General features: G+C 42.4%; 1 protein-coding gene across 1 annotated transcript; it reads right to left on the reverse strand.

Moving 5' to 3' along the window:
• Positions 1 to 13,417: 13,417 nt before the first annotated feature.
• On the reverse strand, positions 13,418 to 17,404 carry LOC147437442 (cation/H(+) antiporter 19-like). Its single transcript, XM_086486989.1, has 3 exons — positions 16,972 to 17,404; positions 15,387 to 16,388; positions 13,418 to 14,892 (listed from the first exon to the last, which is right to left on the reverse strand). The coding sequence occupies exons 1-3, from the start codon at positions 17,152 to 17,154 to the stop codon at positions 13,564 to 13,566; spliced, it is 2,514 nt and encodes an 837-aa protein (XP_086343115.1). The 5' UTR covers positions 17,155 to 17,404; the 3' UTR covers positions 13,418 to 13,563.
• Between the last annotated feature and the right edge of the window lie 9,445 nt (positions 17,405 to 26,849).

Raw genomic sequence — 26,849 nt, forward strand, 5'->3', positions numbered from 1 at the left:
TCTACTTCCGTTACATAGACTTTTAGTAGATCAAGAATTGTTAGGTCAGCTATTTCACTTTGGCCATCTGTTTGTGGGTGATAGGCCGAAGAGAAATTTAGCCTTGCCCCTAAATTCTCAAAGAGACCCTTCCAAAAATTACTCGTCATTCTAGGATCTCTATCCGACGCTATGGACATTGGCAAGCCATGGTATTTGAAGATTTGTGAAATGAAGAGGGTTTCCATTTGAGGGCTTTGATAGTCTTTTTGACAGGTATAAAATGAGCTTGTTTACTGAACCTATCTACTATCGTCCATATTTTCATATTCCCATGGATAGAATTAGGCAATCCAAAGATTAAATCCATGGATATGCTTTCCCATGGTGAATTAGGGATTGGCAAAGGTTGAAGCAATCCAGGTTGCTTCCCTCTATCAAACTTCGTCTTTTGACATGCCACACATTTAGAAACATACTATTGTATGTTTGCTTTCATGGTAGGCCAATAAAAATATGTTTCAATCCCCTTTAAGGTAGACTGGATCCCTCTATGCCCCGCATAAGGAGGAGCATGAGGTTCATACATTACTTTCTCACGTAGTGAGTTAGTAACGCATAGTCTATTGCCATAGAGAAGATAACCATCTTGTAAAGTAAATGGTTGCTCTTTCTTCCCTAATGCAAGGACTGAAATCACATCTCTAAAATTGGGATCAATAGCATACTCATCTATCATTGAAGATAGATCATTGTGAGTTGCTATGGAAACCGCACACTCTTGGTCGTCTTGAGAGTGCATCGGCTACTTGATTATGCTTGCCAGCAATGTGAGCAATATGAAAATGAAATTGCGAAAGGAAATTTGCCCACCTCATTTGTTTGTCGGAGAGCTTGGTCTACGTCATGAAGTACTTAAGACTTTGGTGATCCGTTCAAAGAATGAAAGGAGTCCCGAATAAATAGTGCTTCCATGAGTCTAAGGCATGTAGAACTGCAAGGAGTTCCTTTTCATATATGCCTAGAGCTTGCTCAACAGGGTCGAGCCTTCGACTTTCATAGGCTATGGCGTGCCCTTCTTGGAGAAAAACAGCTCCAAGGAAATCACCACAAGCGTCACATTAAACCTCAAATTGCTTTGAGAGATCCGGTAGTGTAAGCACGTGTTGAGAGATAAGCTTTTCTTTAAGATTTTCGAAAGTATTGTTCTCCTTGGAAGACCATGTATACCTAATGTTTTTCTTTGTTAGGTCATGTAATGGTCCTGCTATTAGTGAGAACCTTTCTATGAAGCGTCTATAGTATGCACACATACCTATAAAGCTTCTTAGTTCATGAAGATTCCTTGGTTCAGGCCATCCTTTTATTACCTCTAACTTTGATGGATCCATTTGGATGCCATCTTGAGAGATAAAGTGACCTAAATACTGAACCTCTTGTAAGAAAAATTCACTTGTCTTTCGATTAACATAAAGTTTATTCTCTCTTAGAACTTGAAATATTACTTGGAGGTGTTGCTTGTGTTCATCTAATGAATTGGAGTAGATGATGATATCATCAAAGAACACTCCAGTAAACGTTTGATGAGGCCTGAATAGCTTCTCCATCAAGCAATTGAATGTGGCTGGTGCATTGGTCAAGCCAAAAGGCATGACTATATATTCTTAAAGACCAAACGTAATGCAGAATGCGGTCTTTACAATATCTTGATCAACTATCCTTATTTGATGATAGCCACTTTTTAGTCAATCCTACTGAAGTAGGTGGACCCTTGTAGCTTATCAAATAGGTCTTCTACCGTGGAATGGGAAACCTTTAAGAAGAATCATGTACATGGAAATAGAGAATCTTTAAGAAAAATCATGTACATGGAAATAGAGCTCTTTATTGACTTGTTGAAAGCTTGCGTATGTACAATGGGTATGGTGTTACCTATTTGTTTAGCATCTATGTACATATCTTTTTCCCTGAACCTAAAGTAGATTTTCCTTTCAGGGAATTTAACATTGGCAGCCATGCGATCAAACCATGGTGCCCCTAGGATTACATTCTTATGCTTGAGAGGAGAGATAAAGAAGTCCTCTTTGTCCACATAGCTTTGGACATGGAGCCTCAATTACCCGACTAAGGGAGTGACTGAAGCTTCTTGCCCCTTGAAATCACCATCTGCGGGTAGGACATCTCCCATCTCGTAGGCTTGGATGCCTAGCTTGGTGGCCAACTCTGTGGATATGAAATTGTGAGTAGAATCACGATCAAAGAGAATAAAAGCATCATGTTCTCTTACCTTTCCCCAAGCATGGCATAGAGGAGATCCTTTGTGGTGAGTTTCCTCCTCTTGGATTTCGACCAAGGTAGCTCTAGGAGGCTCATGGCGGGTATTCTTTTGGGGACAAGCGCAGTATGCATGCCCTTGCTCGCCGCACTTGAAACAACGGTTATCCTTGCGATAACACTCAAGCTCTTCAGGAGAGAGTTTGTTTTTGATTTTGTAAACTCCCTTCTCTTTAGCTTTGTTGGAATTGCCCTTAGGAGACTTTTGGACATTGTCCTTCCCCTTAGGCTCATTGGAACCCTTGTTTTCCGTGAGCTTAGAATTTCTTTTAGCCCCTATTTGTAAATTGATTTGAGAAGGCACCATACTATGGTGTATAACCGCTGATATGGTGCATGGCCTTTGGGAGTTGACATACTCCGCCATTTCTTCAGTTAAGCCCGCACAAAATTGGTGCTTTTTCTCTCCAGAATCCAAATTTTTGAAGACAGTGGCTTTGAGTTGTAGGTCCCAAAATGTGTCTGCATATTTGTGAATGGATTCGTAGGGAGAGAGCTTCAGGCTTCGCCATTCGGTGAGTACTTTGTCTTTGGCATCGATGGCCAAAGACTGCTTCATAATGGAAGCTCTTAAAGCTTTCCATGTTAGTCGAGCTTCACCGTTGGCCCGTAGGCTAAACCACCATTGCCTGGCGAACTTTTGAAAGTGCATAGCTACATGGCATAGCTTAGAGGAATCCGTGAAGCCCTCATCTCCAAACACCGCATCGAATTGTTGGATAAAGGCCAAGACTTTCTCCGTAGCACCAAAGGTGCCATTGTAGGTAGGAAAAGAGATGCTCTTTCCTCCCTCTTTGACCTTCTTGAGCTTGGACGACCTCTTCCATGTGGCATAGCATTTCCTATGGCCTCTTCTTTTTGATGGTTCAAATGTTTCACATCACTTTCTTCAGGAGATGAAGAATTTGAGGGAGATAGAGAAGAGGGCGACCTCTTTCTCGCCTTTTTCTTGCCTTGATCTTCTTTGTCTTCACCATCACTTGTTTGAAATTTTTAGCACTCAAGGCATGGAAAAGTCCCATTATCGAGCAAGGGGGGTGTACTTCAAAAATACTCGACATGGTGGTGGAATGGTGCAATCCAATTATTTGGAGGAGATGTTCAACTGGTGTTTTCGAACAACATTTTCTCGTAAGCTCACAATAGAGCGTGCACAACAATCCAAGATTGCTATTGAAGTGCGGAAATGGAGTCGTCAAGAGCATAGCAACAAGTGGCAAATGTCGCAAGGCCCCGCCAAGCATGCTGCATGGTGCCAATGCAGAGTGCGACAAGGGTCAAAGTGGATTTTGCGCGACACACTACACGTGACCGCAATGTCCAACTCTTCACGACATGTTCATTTAAAAAATAATAGTTTTATTCCAAAATTAGTGTGAACAGAGCCCTTTTTAAATGGGCTCTTATAAATATTGCATGCTCTCATAAACCACTCATTTGTTAAGCATAGGTGAGCTCTTACTAAAGCAAATGGTGTGCACCAAACAAACCGCAAAAGAGCATCCACCTGCCAACAAAAACACCCTCCAAGGATGTGAGAAGCTGGCATGGCTTAAAGGCACAAGAAAGCGGCCACGAACACCGGCCGTTGCAAGTACTCTTCTAGCAGTGGGCATGGCAGTAGGGCACAAGAGTCATCGAGGGCTGTAGAATCTTTCGATCCTTAAGAAGAAACAACTAGACGAAGAATGAAGCAACACGCCGAGCGCTGGAGAGAAGAAGAGGCCCAGCAAAAACCAGAGTCCGATAGGGAGGAGGAGCCGCGCCAGAAATCACAAGTAGGACCATCGAGGACTCGGGTGGTCCATACAGACATTGAATCAGAGACAAAGCCACCATGGCAGCGAGCATATATCTCGCACACACACTGGGTGCCCGTTGGGGGGAAGACACTGCCTCGAGGCCAAGGAGCTCTCCCCACACAACAAGATTGGGAGCCAAGGGAAGAGGATAAATCAGAAGAGACTGCAGATCTAGACCCTAAGCATGTAAACAGATGCAAGTCAAAGCTCTCCAAGAAGCCTAAACGTCGCCAGCCAGCAAATGCGCAAGTGCCCCCAAGACAACCGCAGCGACGCCGAAAAATAGCAAGGACATTTGAAGAAATCTGACACTACCAGAAGACTATAAAGCTTTTAATTCAACACGCCCCCTTTGCTCGCACAGTGAAGGAGGTGCTTCAAAGCTATGGAATTAGTATAGAATGCAAGCAATAGTGCTAGAGGCTATTCAAGAAGCTGCAGAAGCCCACATCATTTCGGTGTTGGAAGATACCAACCTATGCGCCATTCATGCAAAGCAAGTGACAATACAGCCAAAAGATATGCAGCTTGCACGTCGATTGCGATGGGACTTCGAGCATTAGCCGAAGTTACCCCTCTTTTTGTATTGCACACCCTTATCTTTGTAATGAGATGACTTTGCAATGACAATATGATTAACAATTGTGTCTACTGTGTCTATTATCCATGTGTTTTGAGTTTATTGTTTTTGAACATGAAGAGTTAAATATAGATCAAACATTAACTTTTTGGGTGTCCTATGTGGCAGACAAGCTTATGAAGTGCAAAAAAAAATGGTGGCCACAAAGGCGCGCAAATGGCCCATCAGTCAGTTTTGGATGACTTATTTGCGCGCCCTTGTGGCCACCATTTTTTTTGCACTTTCAAGCTTGTTTACCCCATAGGATACCAAAAAAGTTAACATATTGTGAACCAAGTGTCCATGCAACATTAAATTAGATTTTTCAAATGTCCAATGTAATTGGGACTTTTGCTGCAAGGAAGTATTAGGTAGAGCTGAAGGAGGTGATAGTGTGCTTGAAAACTTAAATTTTGAGTTGATCTCACCTTTTCTAGTGTCTTTGAGTGCAAACATAGGTTCCAAGTGTTGGGGTATAGGCGTCTGTGCCTTGCCCGGCCGCCCAGAGTCTGGGCGCCCACTGACTTGTATACCTTATACATAGCATAAGTGTATAGGGGGCTGCTCACTCTTTGAGTCTCCCCACCCACATCACATCGTGTGTCTCCTTCTCTCCCTCTCTCACTCTCCGTCTGTGGTGCTCCCCGATCCCCTTCAATTGGTATCAGAGCTATGGTGACCGCGGAGAGCACGACGGCTTTGAGAGCTTCGAGACGATAGCTCGCTCGCTCTCGACGGTGGAGTTCGATCGCGGAGTTTCACGGAGAGCGATTTTAGCTTGAGGAGCATTGTCTTTGGAGCTTAGGAGTTTGGTGTGGTCAAGCTTGGTCGAGGAGACGGTTGCGGCTTCGTTGGTGAGAGGAGCTTTTGAGCTCAGTGGAGCTCGTTAGAGAAGTGCTCGGCGGAGGAGAGCTTGACATTCGAGTGCTTGGATGATGTTGTGGCAGAGCTCTTGCGTTGGAGCTTGCATTGAGAGGACATTGCATCATGCAGAGTGGAGCAAGAGCAGGTTCAAGACTGTGTGCAGCTCGTTTTTGCCATTTTCGGGCTCTAAAACGTAGTTTTTTGCGTAGCTCCGTCATACAGAGTCAGATCTACATGATCCAGGAGTCTAGGTCAGGATTTTGGCACGCTCCGAACGCGATGGTGATGTCTATTTGCTGAAATTATGCTTTGAATTACAGCAGGTATAGCAGCAGGTTTATTTGTGCACTTTCGGGTCCCAAAAACACTGGTTTTGGTATATCTCACACACACGGAGTATTTTCTGCAGCAACCAGCAAATTCATAGGTGTACACAGGTTTTTTGGATATGCATTTGTCCAGAGAGCCACTCATGCGAGAGTGAGCTATGTTGCCATGGTCTTGGCGGTTTATGTATGCCATATATGGATTTGTGTATTTGTTTATGGCTGAGGTTATTTGAGTGGTACTCCGGCAAGAGCGGGTATGCTCATATGTATAACTTTGTGAGGTGATTCCGGTCGATTTTATTCCCGGATTGGCCATCGTGGCATATATTATTGTCTCTTTGAGGTTTACTGTTGAGATTTTGCTCCAGTTACAAAGGAGACTCTGCCAAAATTTTGTGAGATATTTATGCGCGATTGAGTCATATTGACTTGTGATTTTGTGCAAGGCTTTGCACGGTTATTGGTGCAACTTTGCATCAGATTTTACAGCCATATTTGCAGACTTTTGTTGATGCAATTCGAGCCAGTTTAGGGCTGATTTGGTTGACATTTGCTACTCATTGTTGGTTGCTCTTTTGCGAGCATTATGGCTGATTTTTCATTTGACTTCCAGCATTATGGTCTGACACAGTTTGATGGTGCAGATTTTGTTGCTTGGAAGGAGCATATGCTTGTTGCATTGGCAGATTTGGGGCAGGATAAACCCTTGCTTGGTTTATCGGCGAAGCCCAAGTCTATGCGTGATGATGATTGGCTGGATCTTGATGAGTTAGCCATGTCTACAATTCATTTGCATCTGGTTGAGTCTGTTTACTGGTAGGTCTCGAGGGAGACTACAACTCATGCTTTATGGCAGAGTTTACATGCTATGTACGCGACATCCATGTCTACAGGGGAGTCTAGTCCCACTTCTATGTCCATGGGAGAGATTGGTCCCACACGCAAGTCTCGACGGCATAGAGACTTGACATGTTGGCATTGTGGACATAGAGGGCACATTAGACGTCGATGTTTCAGGCGTTTGAAACAACGGAGGCGACAGATGCGTGATGCAGATTTGGGCATGACAGATGCTAGTGAGATCAGTACAGTGGTTACTGAGTATGATTGTGACGGCGATGTCACATTTACATCTAGCTTGTCTTCAAACGATCTTATGTCTACGGATTGCATATCGGATTGCACATTGTCTTCACAGTGGTTACTAGATTCAGATGCTACTTTCCATGTCACGTCGCATCGTGAGTGGTTTAGCACGTTTTCTAGTGGGAGACTTGATTGTGTGCACATGGCTGATGGTTTTTTGTATGACATTGAGGGTGCAGGAGACGTATGTTTGTCCTTGCCCAGTGGTATGAGATTTACCCTGCGTCATGTGCGTTATGTGCCAGATCTGAGACGGGATTTTATCTCAGTGAGACAGTTACGGGATAGTGGATGTCAAATTTCGCTACGAGAGCGAGATTTTGTGATGCATTTGGGTTCGCTAGTGATTGCGAGAGGTGCCAGGAGTGGTACAGGTTACCCATTGCATGTGGATCACGAGAGAGACGGTGTTGTCTCTGTGATCATGCAGCCAGGTAGAGAGCGAGAGAGCGGGCAAGTCTCTTTTGCTCATGGGTTGCAGGGTACTTTGCATGGAGTGCAGAGTAGTGAGCTCGTTGTGTACACAGTTGGGGCACGACTTGAGCAGTCACACAAAAAGGTGACAGAGTCAGACATGCATGCTTTGCTAGTGACTGAGCAAAGCAGAGAGTCAGTTGTGCGAGATACTTCTATGCAGGATAGACAGGTAGAGCGATCTTGCTCTAGTGAGTCACGACAGGAGGACGTTGTGCAAGAGTCTATGCATACGGAGTTAGAGCATGAGAGCTCTAGTGAGTCACAACAGATTGAGTGGTCATGTTTGCAGTGGATGATTGCAGAGGAGATTGAGATGTCAGCGATTATGCAGTCATTCCTTTCTATGCTCGACAGTGAGCATGGGGATATAGTTGTGCAGGATATGTCTTCCAGCAGACACCTAGAGCAGCTGGTTTGCTATGAGGTTGCACGACAGGTTGATGCGTCTTTTGTGGACAGTCAGGAGATGCATGTGGCTGACACGCCTTGTCAGTCAGAGATGCCTATTGCCAGGGATATATATGTTGATGCATGCTCCGTAGAGCTAGCAAGGCCCGCTAGCATTGCATCGGCATTCGGTGGTCTCATGTATGAGATGCTGATCTTGAGACCAGATATCGCAGCTGCAGTGGGAGCATTTGCAGTTGGGGTTGTCAGTCGTTTGTTGACTGATGATGGCATAGTGCACGAGGGAGATATGCAAGTATTGCGTACATACTTGCAGTACGTGTGCGGTACGTCTGGTGGTGTATGGACTTACACGGGAGCAGGACAACCGGATGCACACGATCACAGCCAGCCAGTGGGCATCGGTTGAGAGCGGTTTTCTCTTGCCTTTTGTAGTCTTTAGACTAGGTTCTCTTGCTTAAAGGCACAGTCGCCTTTAAGTGGGAGGTTGTTGGGGTATAGGCGTCTGTGCCTTGCCCGGCCGCCCAGAGTCTGGACGTCCACTAACTTGTATACCTTATACATAGCATAAGTGTATAGGGGGCTGCTCACTCTTTGAGTCTCCCCACCCACATCGCATTGTGTGTCTCCTTCTCTCTCTCTCTCACTCTCCGTCTGTGGTGCTCCCCGATCCCCTTCACCAAGTGCAAAAAATAGGGTGGCCACAAGGGCGCGCAAATGGCCCATCCATCAGTTTTGGATGACCTATTTGTGCGCCCTTGTGGCCACCATTTTTTTTGCACTTTCAAGCTTTGATTACCCCACAGGATACCAAAAAAGTTAACATATTGTTAAACCAAGTGTCTATGAAACATTAAATTAGGATTTTCCAATGTCCAATGTAATTGGGCCTTTTGGTGCAGGGAAGTATTAGGTAGAGCTGAAGGAGGTGATAGTGTGCTTGAAAACTTAAATTTTGAGTTGATCTCACCTTTTCTAGTGTCCTTGAGTGCAAACATAGGTTCAATATGCAAAAACAAGGGTGGCCACAAGGGCGCGCAAATTGGCCATCCAAAACTGATGGATGGGCCATTTGTGTGCCCTTGTGGCCACCCTTTTTTTGCACTTGGTAGGCTTCTCTGCCCCCCAGGATACTTAAAAAATACAAAGTAAGTGAAAGAAATCGTTTTTGCAGCATTACTTTAGAGAAACCACTTCTTTTCACTCATATGTGTTTTATAATTTCCCCAAAATTAAGGTAAGTTGAAAGAAGTATCATGTGCATCCAACTTCCACTATGTTGTTACTTCAAACAAAAAAGACACAGGTTATTGAAACATTTCACCAATTACAACAATTTTCAAGATTGACAGATCACAGTTAGAAGAATGTACAAGATAGAGAGACAATTCGAAATATTTTTTATTACTTCCAAAAAGTTGATTTTACATCATGTATCTGAGGAGTTCATAATTTTCTTGACCATTTCCTGGCGCCTCTCTTGCACGTAAGGCAACTCCCCAATCAAGAGGGACTACGCTACGGCCTTTGGGTTAGTTGAGCCAATGGAAGCATGTATCCCTATCTGGGCAAGCACTTTACCGTGGAAGCCAATGCCAAATGCTGTGCATACAAGGGATCTACGCACTAGGAACACAAGATGCGTAGTTTGAGCAATGGCGCTCAAACACAAAACCTTGCTCAAAGCTTTCGATGACCAAGTCATAAAATGGGCTTAGGGAGTAAATTTATTATGGACAATGGCCACATCGCCACGGGGGAGTTGTCCTAGGTATGCGCAAGGGAAGACTGAGGTCCAAAGCCCGTCCACTTGCCACCCATCCTTGCTGCAAAATCATCAACCTCCACAACGTCCTGTCATAAACCAATCAAGGTTGAGAAAAAAGACAATGAAGGATAAAATAATAACATGAAAATTAGGATAGAGTTTACCTCTTGCTCCTTGTTGTCCTCCTCCCTGTTGCCCTTTCCATCCAAGTGAATGCTCCCATGCACCGCAGCTAGCTTTGGATCATCAGATGGGGGTTTGCGTAGTGGCATAGGTATCCTAGCGGCCTCAACCTTGACTTACGTGGCTTGGAATTCTTCCTCAACCACGTGCAATTGCTCTGCTGCCAGGAACTCCGCACACATAACTAAAATAGTGTCAGCAACAGAGTCCCCAAGTGGCAAGAGCTTGCTTTCAAGGGCATCTGGAATATTGTCCAAGGGACATTTGGTGTTGTTGAATAGCACGCTCAAGCATTCATCCATGCGCAAGCCAAATGCTTTCTCCAAATCATATATAAACACATACTCCTCCCCATCCACTACCACTGAAGAGAAGTGGCTTATTTCCACCTCTTGTATAGCCTCATCCGTCGATGGTAGTGGAACTATAATGTCACTAGGGCCAGCCATGACAATGGATTTCTCTACCACCTCCTCGAGCCCCCTGGGGTACTCAAGCTAAAATGTTTGTCCTTCTGCTGCAAGATTCATGGGGTCAACCACCTGCTCTTCGGTGTCCTTGATGAAGGACCCAACCTGAAGGTGTGGTAGGCGGAGCTCCTCCAAATTAAGTTCCTCGCTCACCAAGAAGATGAATGTTACTAGCCAAGAAAGGTACTCAACCCCCAACTAGCTTGCGCTTCTTGAGCGCTGATACCCCTGGGGCTTGCTCGTCCAAGAAATGGCCTGCGTCGGCTGCAATTTCTTGGATTGTTGCAAACTCTTGGAGAATGGGCGATCACCTTTGTGTATGTAGCGCAAAAGATCGCAAGGCACCCATATCCCTGCATGTGGGGAGACAGATACGGAATATTTTATGATGTGCTCCTCCATGAATGCAAAAATCTCAGCAAATGTATCCATGTGAAGGGCAATTGTGGCGTCAAGGTCAGGGAGATGAGTAAAGAAGGTGTGGAGGTCCAACTTCCCTTTGTATTTGGTGTCCTCAAGGAAGAGGATGAAGCGTGACAAAGGGGTGGATATGGGTGCAGATGCAGAGGCTGTGGAGGCGTCCATGTCTAGCCTGGGGTGTAGATAAAGACTAGAGGAGCTCAGAGTTGCAAAAGTGAAAAGTGTGAATGAGTTATGCGGCCCCCCTTTTATAATGGTCCCTTTTTTAAAGACATTTATAAAAAAAAGGCATTTTCACCAAAAAATGATCTCTCATCTCAATGCGAAAGATTATATGATTTGTAGAAGCAAATCATGTTGATTACATCAGCGATTGTTTTCAAAATTGCAAGAGTTACAAAGTTATAAGAGCGATAGCATAGTTCCATCCATGCCCCAGTCCTCCTTGACCTTCAATTTGTCTTACGTTCTCTTCCTAATCTGCGGACATTCATTACAATAAGCATCCAATGATCGACAAACTATGATGTATTGAAAATGTGGTGGAAGGATTCTCTTTTCGTGACCTTGTAAATGAAATTGCGCTTGTTGAAGGGCCTCAAAACCCATAATAACCAAACGTTCTCGCACATTACTGAGAGTCCAATGCTTGTTCACTTGGACTGCCTCCAAAGCATCGTTGGGCATCCTCATTGCAATGTCAAAGCTTGCAATAGCACCGTCTACACTCTTTAAGGGAGTCCACACTCCAAGCCTGGACATCCAACGATCATAGTGAAATCGTACGTACAAAGAGGTGCGGGATTTCAAATAGCGCTTTCCAATAGCTAAAGCTCCAACGTTGCAACGGTACTGGTCCCCATTGTGCATGCCCTCCACAAAACCCCAGTCCTCTTCTAAAAGCGCCTCATAATGCACATCTTTACATACAAGCATTGTGGTAGTCTCCACAAATCCAAACTCTTTAAAAATGTGCACAAAACAATGAACATGCAAACACCAACTCAAGCCCACAGACCTAGAAGCTTTAGAGTATTTCAAAGAGTTTTGAACATCTATTATCATCTTTTGCTTGAAAGATGCTATCGACCTCAAATCTAGTACCAGCCACTCCATACTTAATAAGGACGTTACTTTGATGGGTTCAAGCGTTCCAAACTCTTGTGTAGAAGTAGGCACAATATAGGAGTGACAATAGAAGAAAATCCTTCTTTAAACCAGCTTGGTTGGGCAAAGATGTGCGAACATTGTTGCTCCAATATCCGCATATATAGCATTGAATGTATCGGAGAGACTATGTAGTGGCTGCTCCTCCACCAACGTGGATGGAAATATGACTATAAATGCATGGCAAATCTTAAGTATGAATCCATAATAACATTATACTGTGATTTCACACCTAGCTTTGTATTCTCAAAACATGTACTTGCAATGTGTTGGAAATAGAGGTGGTTGTTGTAATTGCATGCTTGACATTGAGAAAACATGTTGCACAATGGCTACGGTCCTCTTGTTTTTGTGGTTCTTGAAGCCAAGGAGCTTTCCTTTCCAATGATGATCCAAGTTTGCACGATTCCACACACGATGAGGGCCAATAGCAGATGGTTGCATGTATACCCAAGCACCTTTGGTGAACTTTTGTGGCACCCACTCATCATCTATATCTCTTGTGTTGTGGCATGCAAGTGTTGTGACCTCATCCTTTGGCCGCATTTGTGAAGTAGAGCTAGCCATGGTTAAACAAAGAAAATTAGGAGGAAGAGCAGGACCTTGCTTGTTGCTACAATGTAGGTGGGATAAAGTGATAGGAGAAGGTGGTTAACCTTTGCTTGGTGTGGCAATGGAAGGAGAAAGTGGATAACCTTTGCTTGGTGAGGCAACGGAAGGTGGTAGGGGAGGAGAGAGGAGCTTCCTTGTTGTAGCAATGGAGGTGGTGTAGAGAGAGAGTGTTGTAGAGGATGAGTGTGATGGTTGCATCACGTGCTGAGAACGACGGAGAGAACTTGTAGCAACCAGCTAGGAATCTCCTCCTCTAACCCACCCCAGGAGAAGGATGAACTCAAGTGTCCAAGGGCAAGAGCCTTAGCAACGTGAACATTGGGTGAGCACATGGTGTGTGACCCTTCCAGGAGGAGGATGCACTCGAGTGTCCAAGGGCAAGAGCCCAGCCACGTGAACACCTAGTGAGCACAAGGTGTCCCTCTAGAGTGTGACCCAACGAGGGTTTGGACCCACAACCTATAGCTTGAGAGGCTAAAGCCTAACCGTTAGACCAACTCTTTGAGGACTCCGTCCAATTCTTTCTTGAGGCCATTTCTCAAGGTAGATTTCTTCTACCTTTCTCGAGGTTGGCATACATGAGAGAGAGAGAGAGAGAGAGAGAGGTTTGCATTGCGTTTCGGTAATCATTAGGATCACACATTAGGAAAAGAAAGAGAGAGAGAGAGAGAGAGAGAGAGAGATTATTGCATATAATTTTAGTGGTTAGAATTTTGTTCCTTCAATTATGCATTTACTGGGCAGTGTAGCATATGAATTAGACTAATGCAAGCATTAGAGGTAACGTTCCACGCATTTGACGTTTGATAGTCGACCGCTGCATGCAGATGACATTCCTCTTCAAACAATAGCTTATATATCTTTGAATATTTGAGTGGAAAGATGTTTTCCAAATTTCATCTGCCAAAACTGTCTTTCAACCCCAGCCTCCCTTTCATGAGCACCAGCAAGCAGCTCCTGCAGCTCTAGAGGATAATTTGCAAAGCTAGACTGAAGAGGAAGAGGAAGCTGAGGGCGTTGTTATCGACAATGACGAAGGCGGCAGTGGTAAGCCAGATGCAACCACCGGGAGTGAAGTAAAGTCACTTTTGGACTTCAATGTCAAGTGCTCCTTCTGTTCTAAAGCAGGATCATGTTGCTGAATTACAAGAATGGAGGCATGGTTGTCGTGACAATGCAACAGTAACAATTGTCCAACAGGGCCTAGCTCCGGAAATTCGTCACTCCTCTCGCTGGCAAGTCTTGCTACCAATGGTGAAGGTCTCCTTCCCCTACCTACTATGACAAGATTAAATTCTCTGATGGCTGCGATTTCAGCTATGGCAAACATGGTGTTCTGCACCTCCCTTTCCTCATAGGAAATCAACCCTGCTTGCCTGGCTGTCTCTTGCTTGCGCATGGAAGCTTCTTTCACTAGTGCCAAGCACTCCTCATCCAGTCTGTCCTCCTCCCTATTCTCATACTTTGATGCCATTGCCGTCGCTTGTATTTCTCTTTCTTCAGAACCACGAATTTCTTCATCCGTTGAGAGTGTCACTTCAGAATGATCCTTGGTTGGATTGTATAGAAATCTGAGTACCTTCACCTTCACACCTGGATGCTCCACCATTCGCAAGCCGAATGCAAGAGACTCGCGACAATCTGGGCCACCAAAAAACAATACAACGACATCGTGCTGGACATGGCTTGAAGATAAAGATACGACACCAACGCCACGGTCAACAAGAATGCCAACTGAGCAAGGAGCATGCTGAAGAACCTTCTGATTTACATTCATTAGGCGTCCATGGTGGGCGTGCTTGTCGAAGGGAAGGATTATGATTGCCGCTCTCTTTTCCGCGGCACTCGTGCAGACATCCTCATGCATGGTATCAAAAGAGGATAAGGCTGTCATAGCCTTGACATTCACCTTGCTTAGTTGCCCGAAGGCCTCAAAAGCAAGTACCACACTGTCATGATCACCAGAGTGAGCATTTTGATCATTGTGGGAGCCAATCATTTGAAATTTCATCAACGATGACGGCCTTTCTGTCAATTCAAGCAGATGTAGAATGTACAAGCATAGAGGCCTTTTCCTTGTTCCACGCGATGCCTCGACCAGATTAATGATAGCATGCACATTCGGCATGCCGTAAACACATGCGAGCACACGCAATTCGGATTCTGCCTGGATATCTGCTTGATAAAGCTTTCTCCTACGATAAGGAACAGGATTTCTAGCAGGCTTGTATAGAAGCATGACTGATGGTGTTGTAATGACTGTTGTAAAAATTGCCATCAGAACCATGATAGCAAATGTCTCTTCATTCAGCACCTGTCAAAACACAACAAAAATCGATTGAGAGCCTTGTAAACAGACAAAAATACTGCAGGCTTGGCTTGATAGAAATGCTATTCATGTGAAAGTAAAATTTAGCATTAAGGGGAGGATGGCTTGGGCACGTTAGGCCATCAGCTCAGCATTCCGTTGAGGGACGAAGCAAGGGCATGCCATCCCCCATAGAGATGTCCCCTGACAGAACCCTGTTGAGAGGACCAACGGCCTAATGTGCCTAGGCAGGTCCAATTCAAGTGAGCATGGCTTGGACCCTACCTGGGGCATGTTAGGCCGTCAGCTCTCTCAGCAGGATTCCGTCAAGGGACGCCCCTAAGGGGGACGATGCAAGGGCATTCCATTCCCCATAGCGATGTCCACCAAGGGAACCCCGCTGAGAGGGCCGACGGCGTGCCTAGGTCGGGTCCAGCTCAAGGCCAACTGCACCATCTTCCCCTTAAAGTACGGGCAATCGCAGGTGAGGAAAACAGTACCTGTCTATCCTTCCCAATGTTCAGAACAATAAGCTCAACCAGACCTTTTGTATTCATCAGAAACCCCAAAGCTAGTGCCTTCCGCCTTCCAGTCTCGAAGAAAGATGCCATCATAAAAGTTCCCAAGATTTTTCCTACGCACGCTGTCGCAATGACAAGTAGAAGAAGCCCCACAGATTGTATTGAATGAATGGACTGTATGTTGGTTTTCAAGCCACTGGAGGCAAAGTATAAGGGCAGCATCAAAGTTGTCACAAAGTCTTCAAGCTTTTCTACGAGCATTTTCGCAAGAGGGCCCTCCTTAGGTACGATGAGACCAAACACGAAGGCTCCAAAGATCGCATGTATACCAATAAAATCCGTCGCAAAACCAGCAGTCAATACTCCAGCTAAAATTAGTGCAATGTGTAACTCATTGATAGGCTTTCCCTCCTCTGCTTGGCTTGCAATGTATTTCAGAGTCGGTTTTACAGCCAAAAACATTACCAGCAAGAAGGCTATCCCACTAAGAAAGACCCAAACAGCTACCAATGGACTTTTGTCGGAGCCTGAGAGGGCAATTGCCAATGCAAGTAGAATCCAAGCCACCAAATCATTGACAGCTGCTGCTGACATAGCCATTTGCCCCACATCTGTCACTAGAAGTTTACGCTCTGCAAGTATCCGCGCCAAAACTGGAAAGGCTGTGATTGACATAGCCACGCCCATAAAGACGACAAATGGCAAGAACCGTGCTTCTGTGGAAATAGTCTTGTGTAAAATCAGGGAGACTCCTACACCTGCTGCAAATGGAAGGCTAATTCCTGCACCCGCTATCGACAATGTCTGCTTTCCTGTCTTCTGAATTGCATGCAAGTCGAGCTCGAGACCGACAAGAAACAGGAAAAAGATCAACCCGATATCTGCAACCGTGTCAAGGACTGTGATACTTTGCTTCGGGAAGACGGTGTTGAGATACGTGGCGCTGCGACCGAGAACAGATGGACCGAGTAATATCCCACCCTGGAGTCATCATAAAACTGTACGTGGGTATGTTGAGATTGGATTGCAAGCAAATTTTATGATTTGAAATGCAAAAGAAACAAGATACAAGGCCCAACAGAAAAAGACCAGTGAAAGACCCTATGTATGGAGAAGAGCATGCATGTACAGATGCCCTTGTGCACTGACATTCAAAGATGGTACTGAGGATTGCCCACTCTATCCCCTGTGCATATAGTTCCACATCCATTTATAGAGTTAGAGCTGCATCCCCAGCACCCCTCATATACATACACACTCACCCCATTTAAGTCCTTTTTTTTTGTAGCAGGTTTACTTACAGCCCTTTCGCACTTTTTTCCTTCTTGCTGAATACACATATATATGCCATTTTGTCTCATAGGCCGAATTCGGCCTCTAAAGATGTTACGATAGCTTTCGTTCTCTATCTCCTATATGCAAATCCACATTCACAAAATATTCTATGCACTCATGCAGAAAACAAAGAACATAAACTCATGTCCCCTTGTTGATGATGATGATGTATGAATATGGTGCTTCTGCGGACATAGTCGAGGAACAAACAGAAAATATGAGTGCTTACAATGATCTCTGCGATGACTCGAGGCTGCCCGAGGGGCTTGAAGAGCACGGAGAGTGCACGGCTCAAACCCAGCACCAAGCACATCTGCACAATGAGAAGAGGGACCGCGAACTTGAAGGGATTGTCTCCCTGGAAAAGCCCATTGGAGGTAGCTGCCATGGGTGTAAAGCAAGCGGGCGCCATGGCTGGATGCGAAAGAGGGGCCGACAAGGAGCTTTTGCGGAATGGGCTGTTGTAGAAACAGAGGTCGAATGCTATGCTCGTGAAAGAGGGGACTGACCTGTTGGAAGGCCGCGTCTCGCGAGACAGCGGAGGCTCTCTTCTCTCTCTCGCTCGCTCTGCAAACGCGTTGCTCTGCTCTAGAAACAGGGGAGCCTTCTTAGAGGAATTGCAGCGAGGGTCGGCTCCGCTACTCTTCTGCTGCTCCTCGACATTATATGTTGCAACGTATGAGCACGCCAAAATACCCGGGAACGCTTCTTTTGCTTTTTTTCCTTTTTCTGCTTTTGAAAACTATTATAGTAAGATGTTTACACGATGGCCAGATTGAGTGCATCTTCAAGAGTCAAATTCATTACCATGATTTCCAAGATATCTTCAAGGAGCAGCTATACGAGCTCCACTAAGAATGCGCCCCCAAAGGAGCTCTTACATGCAGCCCAATTGTCGTCTTGTTCGACAAAAAACATGAGTTGGCCCACTGCCCTTTTGTTGGTTTTAAGAACGTCCCTTTATCGATCTCACCGTGGTGGACCCCTCCATCCCATTTAGCTCATAAATGGGGTGTTCAAAATGGCACAAACGTAGCTCATTGGTTATGCAATTTTCTTGCAGCTTGTAAGAGCTCTTGTGAGCTTTGGTAGCTCTATTAAGCTATGGTCACACGAGGCTTAGTTATCAGTTATTTGAACAAATAACTAAGCCTCATTCTTGGTCACAGTGCAAAAAGTAGCATTAAATGAATAACTATGCCCACCCTTTGTAACTATGCCGATTTTGGCATAGTTGTGAGTTCAAGGCTTAGTTGGGAGGATGAATGAATAACTAAGCCTCACCTGACCATGCAAGAGGCTTAGTTATTCATTTAATGCATAGTTAGCTTAGTTATCTATAATTGATAACTAAGCCTCGCGTGACCATAGCCTTACTTTGTAGAATTGCAAGCTAAGCAACTTGAACGTTCAATGCTCCACAGCCAAGGGCCTCCTCAATTGTCTTCAAAATCGCTATCGATTTTTCCATCCACAATTGTTTTCTCTCAAAGAATTGCTTTTGGGGGTCAAAGACTTCTTTCATAGATGAAAGAGAAAGCTATGAAATTCTTTTGGGCTCATAAGAGAAAATGAAGTCATGTACTTGGGCACTCTATAAAGCTTGGAGCCTTTGGCACCATCAATGCCAGAGGTAAGAGCACCTCCATATATAGCATAGGGGAATATCCATGAATCTGCATTAGGTACCATTGTATCTTGTTCAAAAGGCTCTTGCTTGGCAGAAATGGGGCACTAAACTTCTACCATTCATGTATATGTGTTGGAGTGCATAGAAGATTATATGTGCATATGTATGAATGCAATGTATGTATTTGAGAAGCACTTGAGGATGCTCTTGGTGTGCCTCTAGGGTCTAAGCTCTCCCTATGGCCAAGGTTGCTCCATGTCGGGCATTTTACCTGTTTTGGGGTATTTCGACTAATTTTTACATTTGAAAATGTGAGCTACCCTTCAAAAAATACACTAAAATATGTTGAAATTTTGAAAGGCAATGATGTTCGTCAAAAATCAACCATGCCGTGGCCGGGGCCATGACATTACCCATCCCTTGAGATCAACGTCTTGTTTCTTACGAGAAAATTTTGAGAGAGCATGCAAAAGAACATGACAGCCTTACCTTTCATTGACCATGACTTTGGAGTTAAATTTTGTTTAATGAAGAAATGGCATGCGTTAAGCGTAATAGAAAACAAACAAGTGCATAAATTGTGTGGAAACACCAACCAACCGTAAATAAATTGGCCACAACGAAAACATGGCTTATAAATTAAGGGACAAAATAGAACTTCAACAGTTATTATCTATACTAGTACTACCGGTTGCCTTTGGCGGCCACCTCTCTTTCTCTCTCTTTGCGCAGTGCTGCAAGGCACACCATCGGACACAAGAGGCAACGAAGACTGGTGGCAAGGAGGGGGCGGCGGAATCTCTCCCCCCATTATATATGTATAGATTGCACATTCCATCGTGGCTAGAAAATGTATAGGTTGCTTAGTGTTTACAGATATCCAGGTACTTCTAAGTTGGTTATTTAGCGACCATGAAGACACATGAGCTGGTCATTGCCACCAAGAAGCGGGCACCTGCCACTTGCCGACCTTTTGCCAATTGTTTTCTAATGGGAAATTTGCCAAAATACCCCTCCGAAAAATTTCCATTGCACCCTTCATATTTGGCCAAAAATTCCGAAAATGCCCTTCAATTTTGCTAGAATTCCCAAAATACCCCTAATCAACCTCACAAACATCTCTAAATACAAAAAAAAAAAAACTGCAAATCTTTATAGGAAGATTGGTTTTCCTCAATAGAAGATGATAGAACTAGGATTTTAGATGGTATTGAGGGCTCTTCAGATGAAATCGTTCATCATTATTGAACACAGATGCCTCTATTTGTGAGCTCATTGGCAAATAATTTTTGCTAAAAGATAGATCTTCATTGTCATAAACATTGGACAATGCAAAAAATGGGGCAGACCCATTGGGGCAAGGTATATTGGGATTTTCTCAAATTTGAGGAATATTTTGGGGAATTTCCACAAATTACAGGGGTATTTTGGTAATTTTCCCTTTTCTAATATACGATGGCCTCTAGAGAAGCATTAAAAGCTTTTTTTGTTCTAGAAGTCACGCACAAGTCTTCACCTTTTTGTTGCTGGATGCATCATCAAGTGGCACATTTTCTTTGCTTTTAGTTAATTCTCCATAATGTTCATACTTGTGATCGCCAACTCAAGTAGTTGAAATTGCGTTTTCCTTCTTATCCACAATCAATTTATTTTCACATGGAAAATAAAAAATTAACAATCTCACTTTCTCAAGGCATCTCCGACACATGAAGCGATGATGTCGCATGCTTTTGAGGCCCAATTGCCATTCTTGAGAGAACTTGTTTGAAATACATATTTTTTATCCACTAATTTTTATTTTCACTAGAAAAGCTATATAAATTTAAGAATAATCTTACTCTCTCAACACATTCATACCACACGAAGTTGAATGCTCTCTCTCTCTCTCTCTCTCTCTCTCTCTCTCTCTCTCTCTCTCTCTCTCTCTCCCCAAAGTTAATGCTTGCACAACAAAGACCTTTATGGAAAAGTGCTCATGTCCATAGTACTCCACACATTCGTCTCGTTGCTACTAACGTGCTAGAAATTCTCCATCATGGTTTGCATTGAATTTTGTTCATGTGTCGAAAGTTGATTGACTCTTGACTATTGACTCTGTGTGTGTGTGTGTGTGTGTGTGTGTGTGTGTGAGAGAGAGAGAGAGAGAGAGAGAGAGAGAGATTAAATGGTTGTATGAAGTAGCTCAATGCGTCAAGTGAGGGGATTAGTCAAGGGGATTGTGAGGACAAGGACTCTAGCATGCTCATCTCCACCCATATGTACTCCTCTTCTAGGTTGCTTGGCCCAGCTTTAGGAGAACCCTTGACTACACATGCTTGGGGACCCTTGCCAAAGCCATGCCCCCTGTCCTACCATTTTCTTGACATTACTCCCCCCTTGAAAGAGTGTTTTTTTTCGTGAAAAAACTAATGCAAAATCTCTTCGTAAGAACAACATTGTCTCTCTAATCTAAACATGCATCACGTGAATTGATCCACCACGTGATAAGGACCAAAGTTGGTACTCTTATGTGGAACTATCTGCTCGTAGCAATAAATTAAACTAAATGATTGCAATATATATCTTTGTTAAAAGATTGTTCCTTGAGTTAAAAGGAACCTCGAACTATTTCATATATTGGTAGTGGAGCCTACCTCAAGCATGAAATGCTCGCACTAAACAACCTTAGTGCTCCTATTGAGTAGCTAATTTTAGAGCCTATCTCAAGAGAGACGCTCTAACTGAGCAAAGTGATTGCTCCTATTTCTCGACTAGATTAGAGACTATCTCAAGTGAGACGCTCTAACTTTGTGCTTGCATATTGCTACTAAAGTAAAGCCTATCTCAAGGGTGACTCTCTAACTGACCAAGATTGGTTGACTCGTCTCAAGTGATTCCTTGTCTTAAGTAATTGGCTTACTTCCAAAAATTGGAATGCTTCTTTCTAATGCATAATATGAGCATTTTGACATAAAACAAGAAAAGCCATCTATGGAGTATCTTGGGTTAACATAGCGGGATCCCTAAAATTCATAACTCCACAATATGATTAATGATGTAGTGTGGCCAATCATGGTGTACAAGAATTGCCCTTACATACCTCTCTTGCTTCAAGCTTTGGAATTCCACATTAGGGGCCTTTGCTACATCCAAATAGGTTTGGTCAATCAAATTAATGCACATGATGTATTGCACTTGCTTGAGGTATCTGCAAGTGTATCCCTAGTCATGGATGATATTTAGTTGTCTCATGCAATGACATCCCAAAATAGCTTCATAGTTAGACTTCTTTCCAAAGTCTACTTTTGCAAATGTAGATTGGTAGTCAATAACACACGCGTTGACTACTATTACCTCTAGTAGCTCCAATGATCTCTCTATGTGTCCATCAACAAGCTGAATTTTCATTTATATTTTCCTTAGTACAAGATTTCCCCATGATTTCCAAACTCCCTTTGTTGCAAGGGATATACCAACCCCACTATCAAGTATGGTAAGTGATGTGACCATAGCATACTCCACAAGAAAGGTGGTGTTTTTCTTCCTAGCCCTCACAATAATTCCAACTTTGTTCACTGGAACAAGTTTACCAGTTTTTTCAGAGAATATTCTTGTTTCATCTCCTTGATGTGCTCTTATATCAGACCTTTGATCCCCATTTCTTCTAAGCGTTTATGATGATCACTCCATAGATGAGATCTAATCTTTAGCAATTCACCAAGGATTATCAAGGATCAAATTGGTGTGGATAATATAGAATATAAGTTACCACCATAAAAAAAAAGAGAGGCTTTAAACATCTTTGTAGTAGACATGCAAATTAATGATTGTTCTTTGTGTTCACCTTAATATAAAGGTAGGTTTTTCAAACTATTAGCTTTGCAATCCCTAAATTTTTTTATCCCCAATCTCTACATAGTGATTGCATATCCACCTCCAATGGACGGATGAACTAAACACAACTCTCTAAATGGAGTCAAACTTGAGGCGTGACTCCCATCATTGAACCTCTCACAACATCCAAAGGTGATTAGGGTAGTTTTCTACCACAATAAGAATGATATCAAGACCATTTTCCGTATCTTGCACTATAAGAGTTGGTTGTCTTATCAAATTTGGGTCTTTCTCTACTTGTTTGCCCACATTTTCACTAGTGTCTACTTTCTTACCATTGTTGGTCCTTTTTTTTTCATTTCCTAGAAGTTCTTGCATAATCTTCACTAGCTTCTAGTGTGCTTCAAATCATGTTGTTTCTAGCTTAGGGTGGTCTGGGTAATGCTTCCATTTTCTTTCCAAGTTTTTCTCACCTTGTAATCCTGCTTGATATGCCTCTGTTGTAACACTTATAAACTCAAAGACTTTATCAACGAGGAAAAATCCTCCAAATTTCACTATTGATTCCTATCTTGTAATCTTGCTTGATATGACTCTAATGTAATGTTTATAAACTCAAACACTTTATCTTCTCAAAAAGATCTTCCAAACCTCACTATAACTATCTAGTTTAACCTTAGGTGGTGGCATATACCAACCTTCTTTGATTTGTGCTTGCTCCATAGGACATGACAAGAAGAATGGTGCATGTTTTTTCAATTTCTCTTTAGGTTGCATCCATTCAAGAGAAATTGGATTCCCAGCAGATAAGGGACATATTTTTCCTAACTAAGGATGTGTTTCTTCCATTTCAACTCTTAGCTTTGGCATTCAATTAAGATTTGGTCAATACCTCTAAGTCCACTTGACCTTGTGTCTCCATAGGCAAATACAACACAATTCCATCATATAGTAACACTCTGTGTTTCATGGTTTTGTGTTTCATAGTTCCTCCACACCTGCCTTCTATGGCACACCGCCTAAGTTGTTTATTTTGAGTAATAAGTTGTTCTTGAGGAGTCCCTTGTCCATAAATTTTCAAAGGAATGTGTCTTTGAAGACTACCTATCAATTGATTCACCCTTCTCAAATGCTTCTCTGTACTCTTTTATTAGCTACTAAGCTAACACATGCCACAAAAAGTAGATTTTGTATTTTTTTTATTGATCACTTTTTTCATGTGATTAGATGTTAGCCTATTTAATTATACTTGGACCATGAGATTCAAACTTGTATTAAATTTACCATAGGAAATTCTAACTTTTATTTTCTTAATCAATCTATACTTAAGCTTATTTTCACTAAGCAAAATTAAGCTCATCAATACTTTTCTTAATTATAAGCTTGTAGAGATTAGTTGTGCACTATTCTTAACAAGAGCATAACTATCATTCCTAATTTCTCAATTAACCTTAATCATGCATAATCTATTAATTATGATTGTCATAATCACTCTTTTTTAGGCAAATAACGTGAGTGATTAAAAGAGATTCTAGCATACAGAAAGACTTGGTATAATTGCATAGAGATTCTAAAGGAAAACAAGCTTAAAAACATTTAATTAACTCATAAATCCACTTGAATTATAAGCATAATAATGTTTGATTACCTCATAAAACTTAACATAAAATTGTTTAATTACCTTGTAAATCCACTTGAGTTATTGATCTCTAAGTAGTTTGTGGATGCCTTTCTCTTAGGAGAAATATATGTTTTCGGTGTTGCAGAGTATTCCAAACGCAATGCATAAGCGAGTGAGGACTCGGGTCTTATTTATAGATTTTTCCAACCAAGGGGGCCGCTAGAAGTTAACCCCTATTGTAGCAACTAGACCCAAGCTTGCAAAACTTGCTTCCTACTACTAAACCTATCTAGTTAGGTCCTACATGCCACCTACAACTTTTCCAGGCCTTGTAGTTGCTTCATGTGAGATTTACATTGTCCCCCATGTGACTCCATGTGCAACCCATGTGACTTCATATCCATCTTGCACAATAGTATTGCATAATTTTTCGGCCCTTACAGTTTCAAAAAGATCTACAACAATCTAAGGTTCCATTCAATTTCAATATGGGTTTCAAAGGTCTAATTTCAGAGCAAAAAAAATATTGTAAGAAGTAATGTCTAGCTTAAGATTCTTAAAACATCATACTTTGTCCAATTTGGAGTTCGCTTTAGCCATTATAATAAAAGAATTATAACTTAAGTGGAAAAGAATACGAGTACCTTGCAGCCTCCCCTCTTAGAAATTGAGATGTCTCATCCGAAGTATAGGTTGTGATAGTCCTTGAAGAGTGTTGCTTCATCTTCCCAAGTAGCATCTATGATCTTGGCTAGGCACATATTTTTTCAGGAGGCTAGCACATATGTTTTCATTAGGCTAGCATGAAATACATCATGAACTTTGAGGTGGGGCAGAAGCTTTAGCTTGGCTTGATCACTTATGACGTTGATGATTTTATAGGATCCACAGTAGCGATAGATGAGCTTCTTGTATTTTCCCAAGAATAAATTAGTTTTTTTGGGCTTCAATCTTAAGAAAACTTGGTCGCATTCCTTGAAAATCGTGTTAAATCTATTTAGGCCTTCATACTTCTTTTGCTAATCTTGAGCAGATTGACTATCTTTTTGAACACCCTTGATCTGAGAGTCCATCTCTTCTAGCATTTGTTTTGATGATTATACCCTTCTAGTAGGGTTTAAAAATTTCAAACGTGATAAACACTCTTGATTGTGGAGAGCATTAAAGAGTGTCATACTCGTATGAATAGAGAATTTCTACTAAGAATAGATAGTAAATTCATTTTTGAGGCTCCGGATTGTAGTAAGCTTGAAGGATATCTTGAATTACTTAGTTAAACCTTTTTGTTTGGCCAGCAATTTGAGGATAAAAAGTAGTGTGGAAGCACAGCTAAGTACCAATGGCTTGAAATAATGATTTGCAACATTTTGAAGCAAAATTTGGTATCACAATCACTTATAATCCTCTTGGGTAAACCATGCAGTCAAAAGATTTCCTTCATGAAAAGATGAATAACATTTCAAGCAGCGAAAGTAATGAAATCCATGCTAATGAATTCCCACTTCATTTGAGGAACATCCAGGGGATGTAATTTACTCAGCCTCTTTATTCTTTCATATTTAACCCCTTGACATGAAAGGCATTGCTTGACATAGCAAAGGATGTCACACTTTTTCCCTTGCCAATAATAACTTTGACAAATGGCATTGAGGGTTTTGGCATAGCTTGGGTGTCCTAAAGTTGGCCTATTGTGCGCTTCATATAAGGTAGCATTTCTTAATGTAGCATCCTTAGGTATGCATAAGTGATTCTTATGGTAAATTTGCCCCTCCTCAAGAGTATAATATAGAGGCTTGGACACATTCTCACTAGTAGGACTGAAATAAGCTTCTGATATTCTGTATCCTTTATAGTGGTGTTTGTGACCTTGTTTGAAATAGATGCTCTTCTTCTTATTTGGAGTAGACCAAGATATCATCAAAGAATACCGCGACAAAGTCTTCTAAGAATTCTCAAAATATATTTTGCATCAAGCATTTAAAACTTGCGAGAGCATTCGTAAAACCAAAAGCCATGATTGTGAATTTATCACGGCCATAACAAGCATTAAATGCAGTCTTGGGGATGTCAATCTCTTGAATTTGAATTTGATGGCAGTCTAAGCAAACATCGATCTTTGTGAACATCTTTTCTCCATTTAGTCGATCAAGCATCTCATCTATGCGGGGAATAGAATATTTATTATTCAGTATTACCTAGTTAAGACCTAAATAATCAACGCATAGAGAAAAAAATACATCTTCTTCTAACAGAGAACAGGTGCACCCCAAGAAGGTACTAGGTTAGATGCATTCATTACTATTGAAGTTGCTCCTTAGGCTCTATCATTTCTGAGAGTGGAATTTTGCAAGGCTTTTTTTACATTGGTTTGCACCCCAAGAATGGTCTTGATTTCATGATCCACTTATATAGGTGGTGGAAATTTGGTTAGCTCTTAAGTTAGACATTAGAATATTTTTGTAGCCACATTGGTTTCATGGTCAGCAGATTTCTCTTCTACCTTGTTGAGTTTAACTACAAAAATCTGTTGTCCTTTATGAAGACCTTTCAAAAGACGATTTGTTTTGAACAAATGAGTATCTCGTCATTTGTGTTTTCCTTGAATTGATACTTCTTGGACTTGGTATTCGATGAATGATAGGCTTCCTTGTGCACAATGGATATGTGCATGAGGACTAGTTCACCAATCCATCCCAAAAAGTCATTCCTTAAACTAATACTTCTAGGACTTGGTATTTGATGAATGATAGGCTTCATTGTGCATGATGGCTAGTTAACAAGTCCATCCCAAGAATTCCATCGTAAATGCCTACCTAAATGGTTTGAAAGGTAGCTGAAGTAGTATAGCCCCCTAACTCAACTTCTACATTACCCACAGACAACAGAGATGTGATTTCCTTCCCGTTGGCTAATTCTACCCTCATTTTCCTTGCCAAATGTTTAGTAAGCCTTTACCTTGTTAAACATCTTGTGGAAAAAATGAACAAGTACTACCATAGTCAATGAGAAGCTCAAATAATTCACCTTCGTGTTTTGTAGGTGC

This window comes from Adiantum capillus-veneris, chromosome 17 (assembly GCF_014529385.1).
Source record: "Adiantum capillus-veneris isolate H3 chromosome 17, ASM1452938v2, whole genome shotgun sequence".
NCBI classification, from domain to species: Eukaryota; Viridiplantae; Streptophyta; class Polypodiopsida; order Polypodiales; family Pteridaceae; genus Adiantum; species Adiantum capillus-veneris.

What these genes read in the sequence shown, in the direction of transcription:
- LOC147437442 (XM_086486989.1), bottom strand. Translation starts at nt 17,154, where the DNA reads ATGGCGCCCGCTTGCTTTACACCCATGGCAGCTACCTCCAATGGGCTT. An exon ending in GAGTCATCGCAGAGATCATT is followed by an intron (nt 16,389 to 16,971) that starts GTAAGCACTCAT and finishes TGATGACTCCAG; the next exon opens with GGTGGGATATTACTCGGTCC. An exon ending in ACATTGGGAAGGATAGACAG is followed by an intron (nt 14,893 to 15,386) that starts GTACTGTTTTCC and finishes GTGTTTTGACAG; the next exon opens with GTGCTGAATGAAGAGACATT.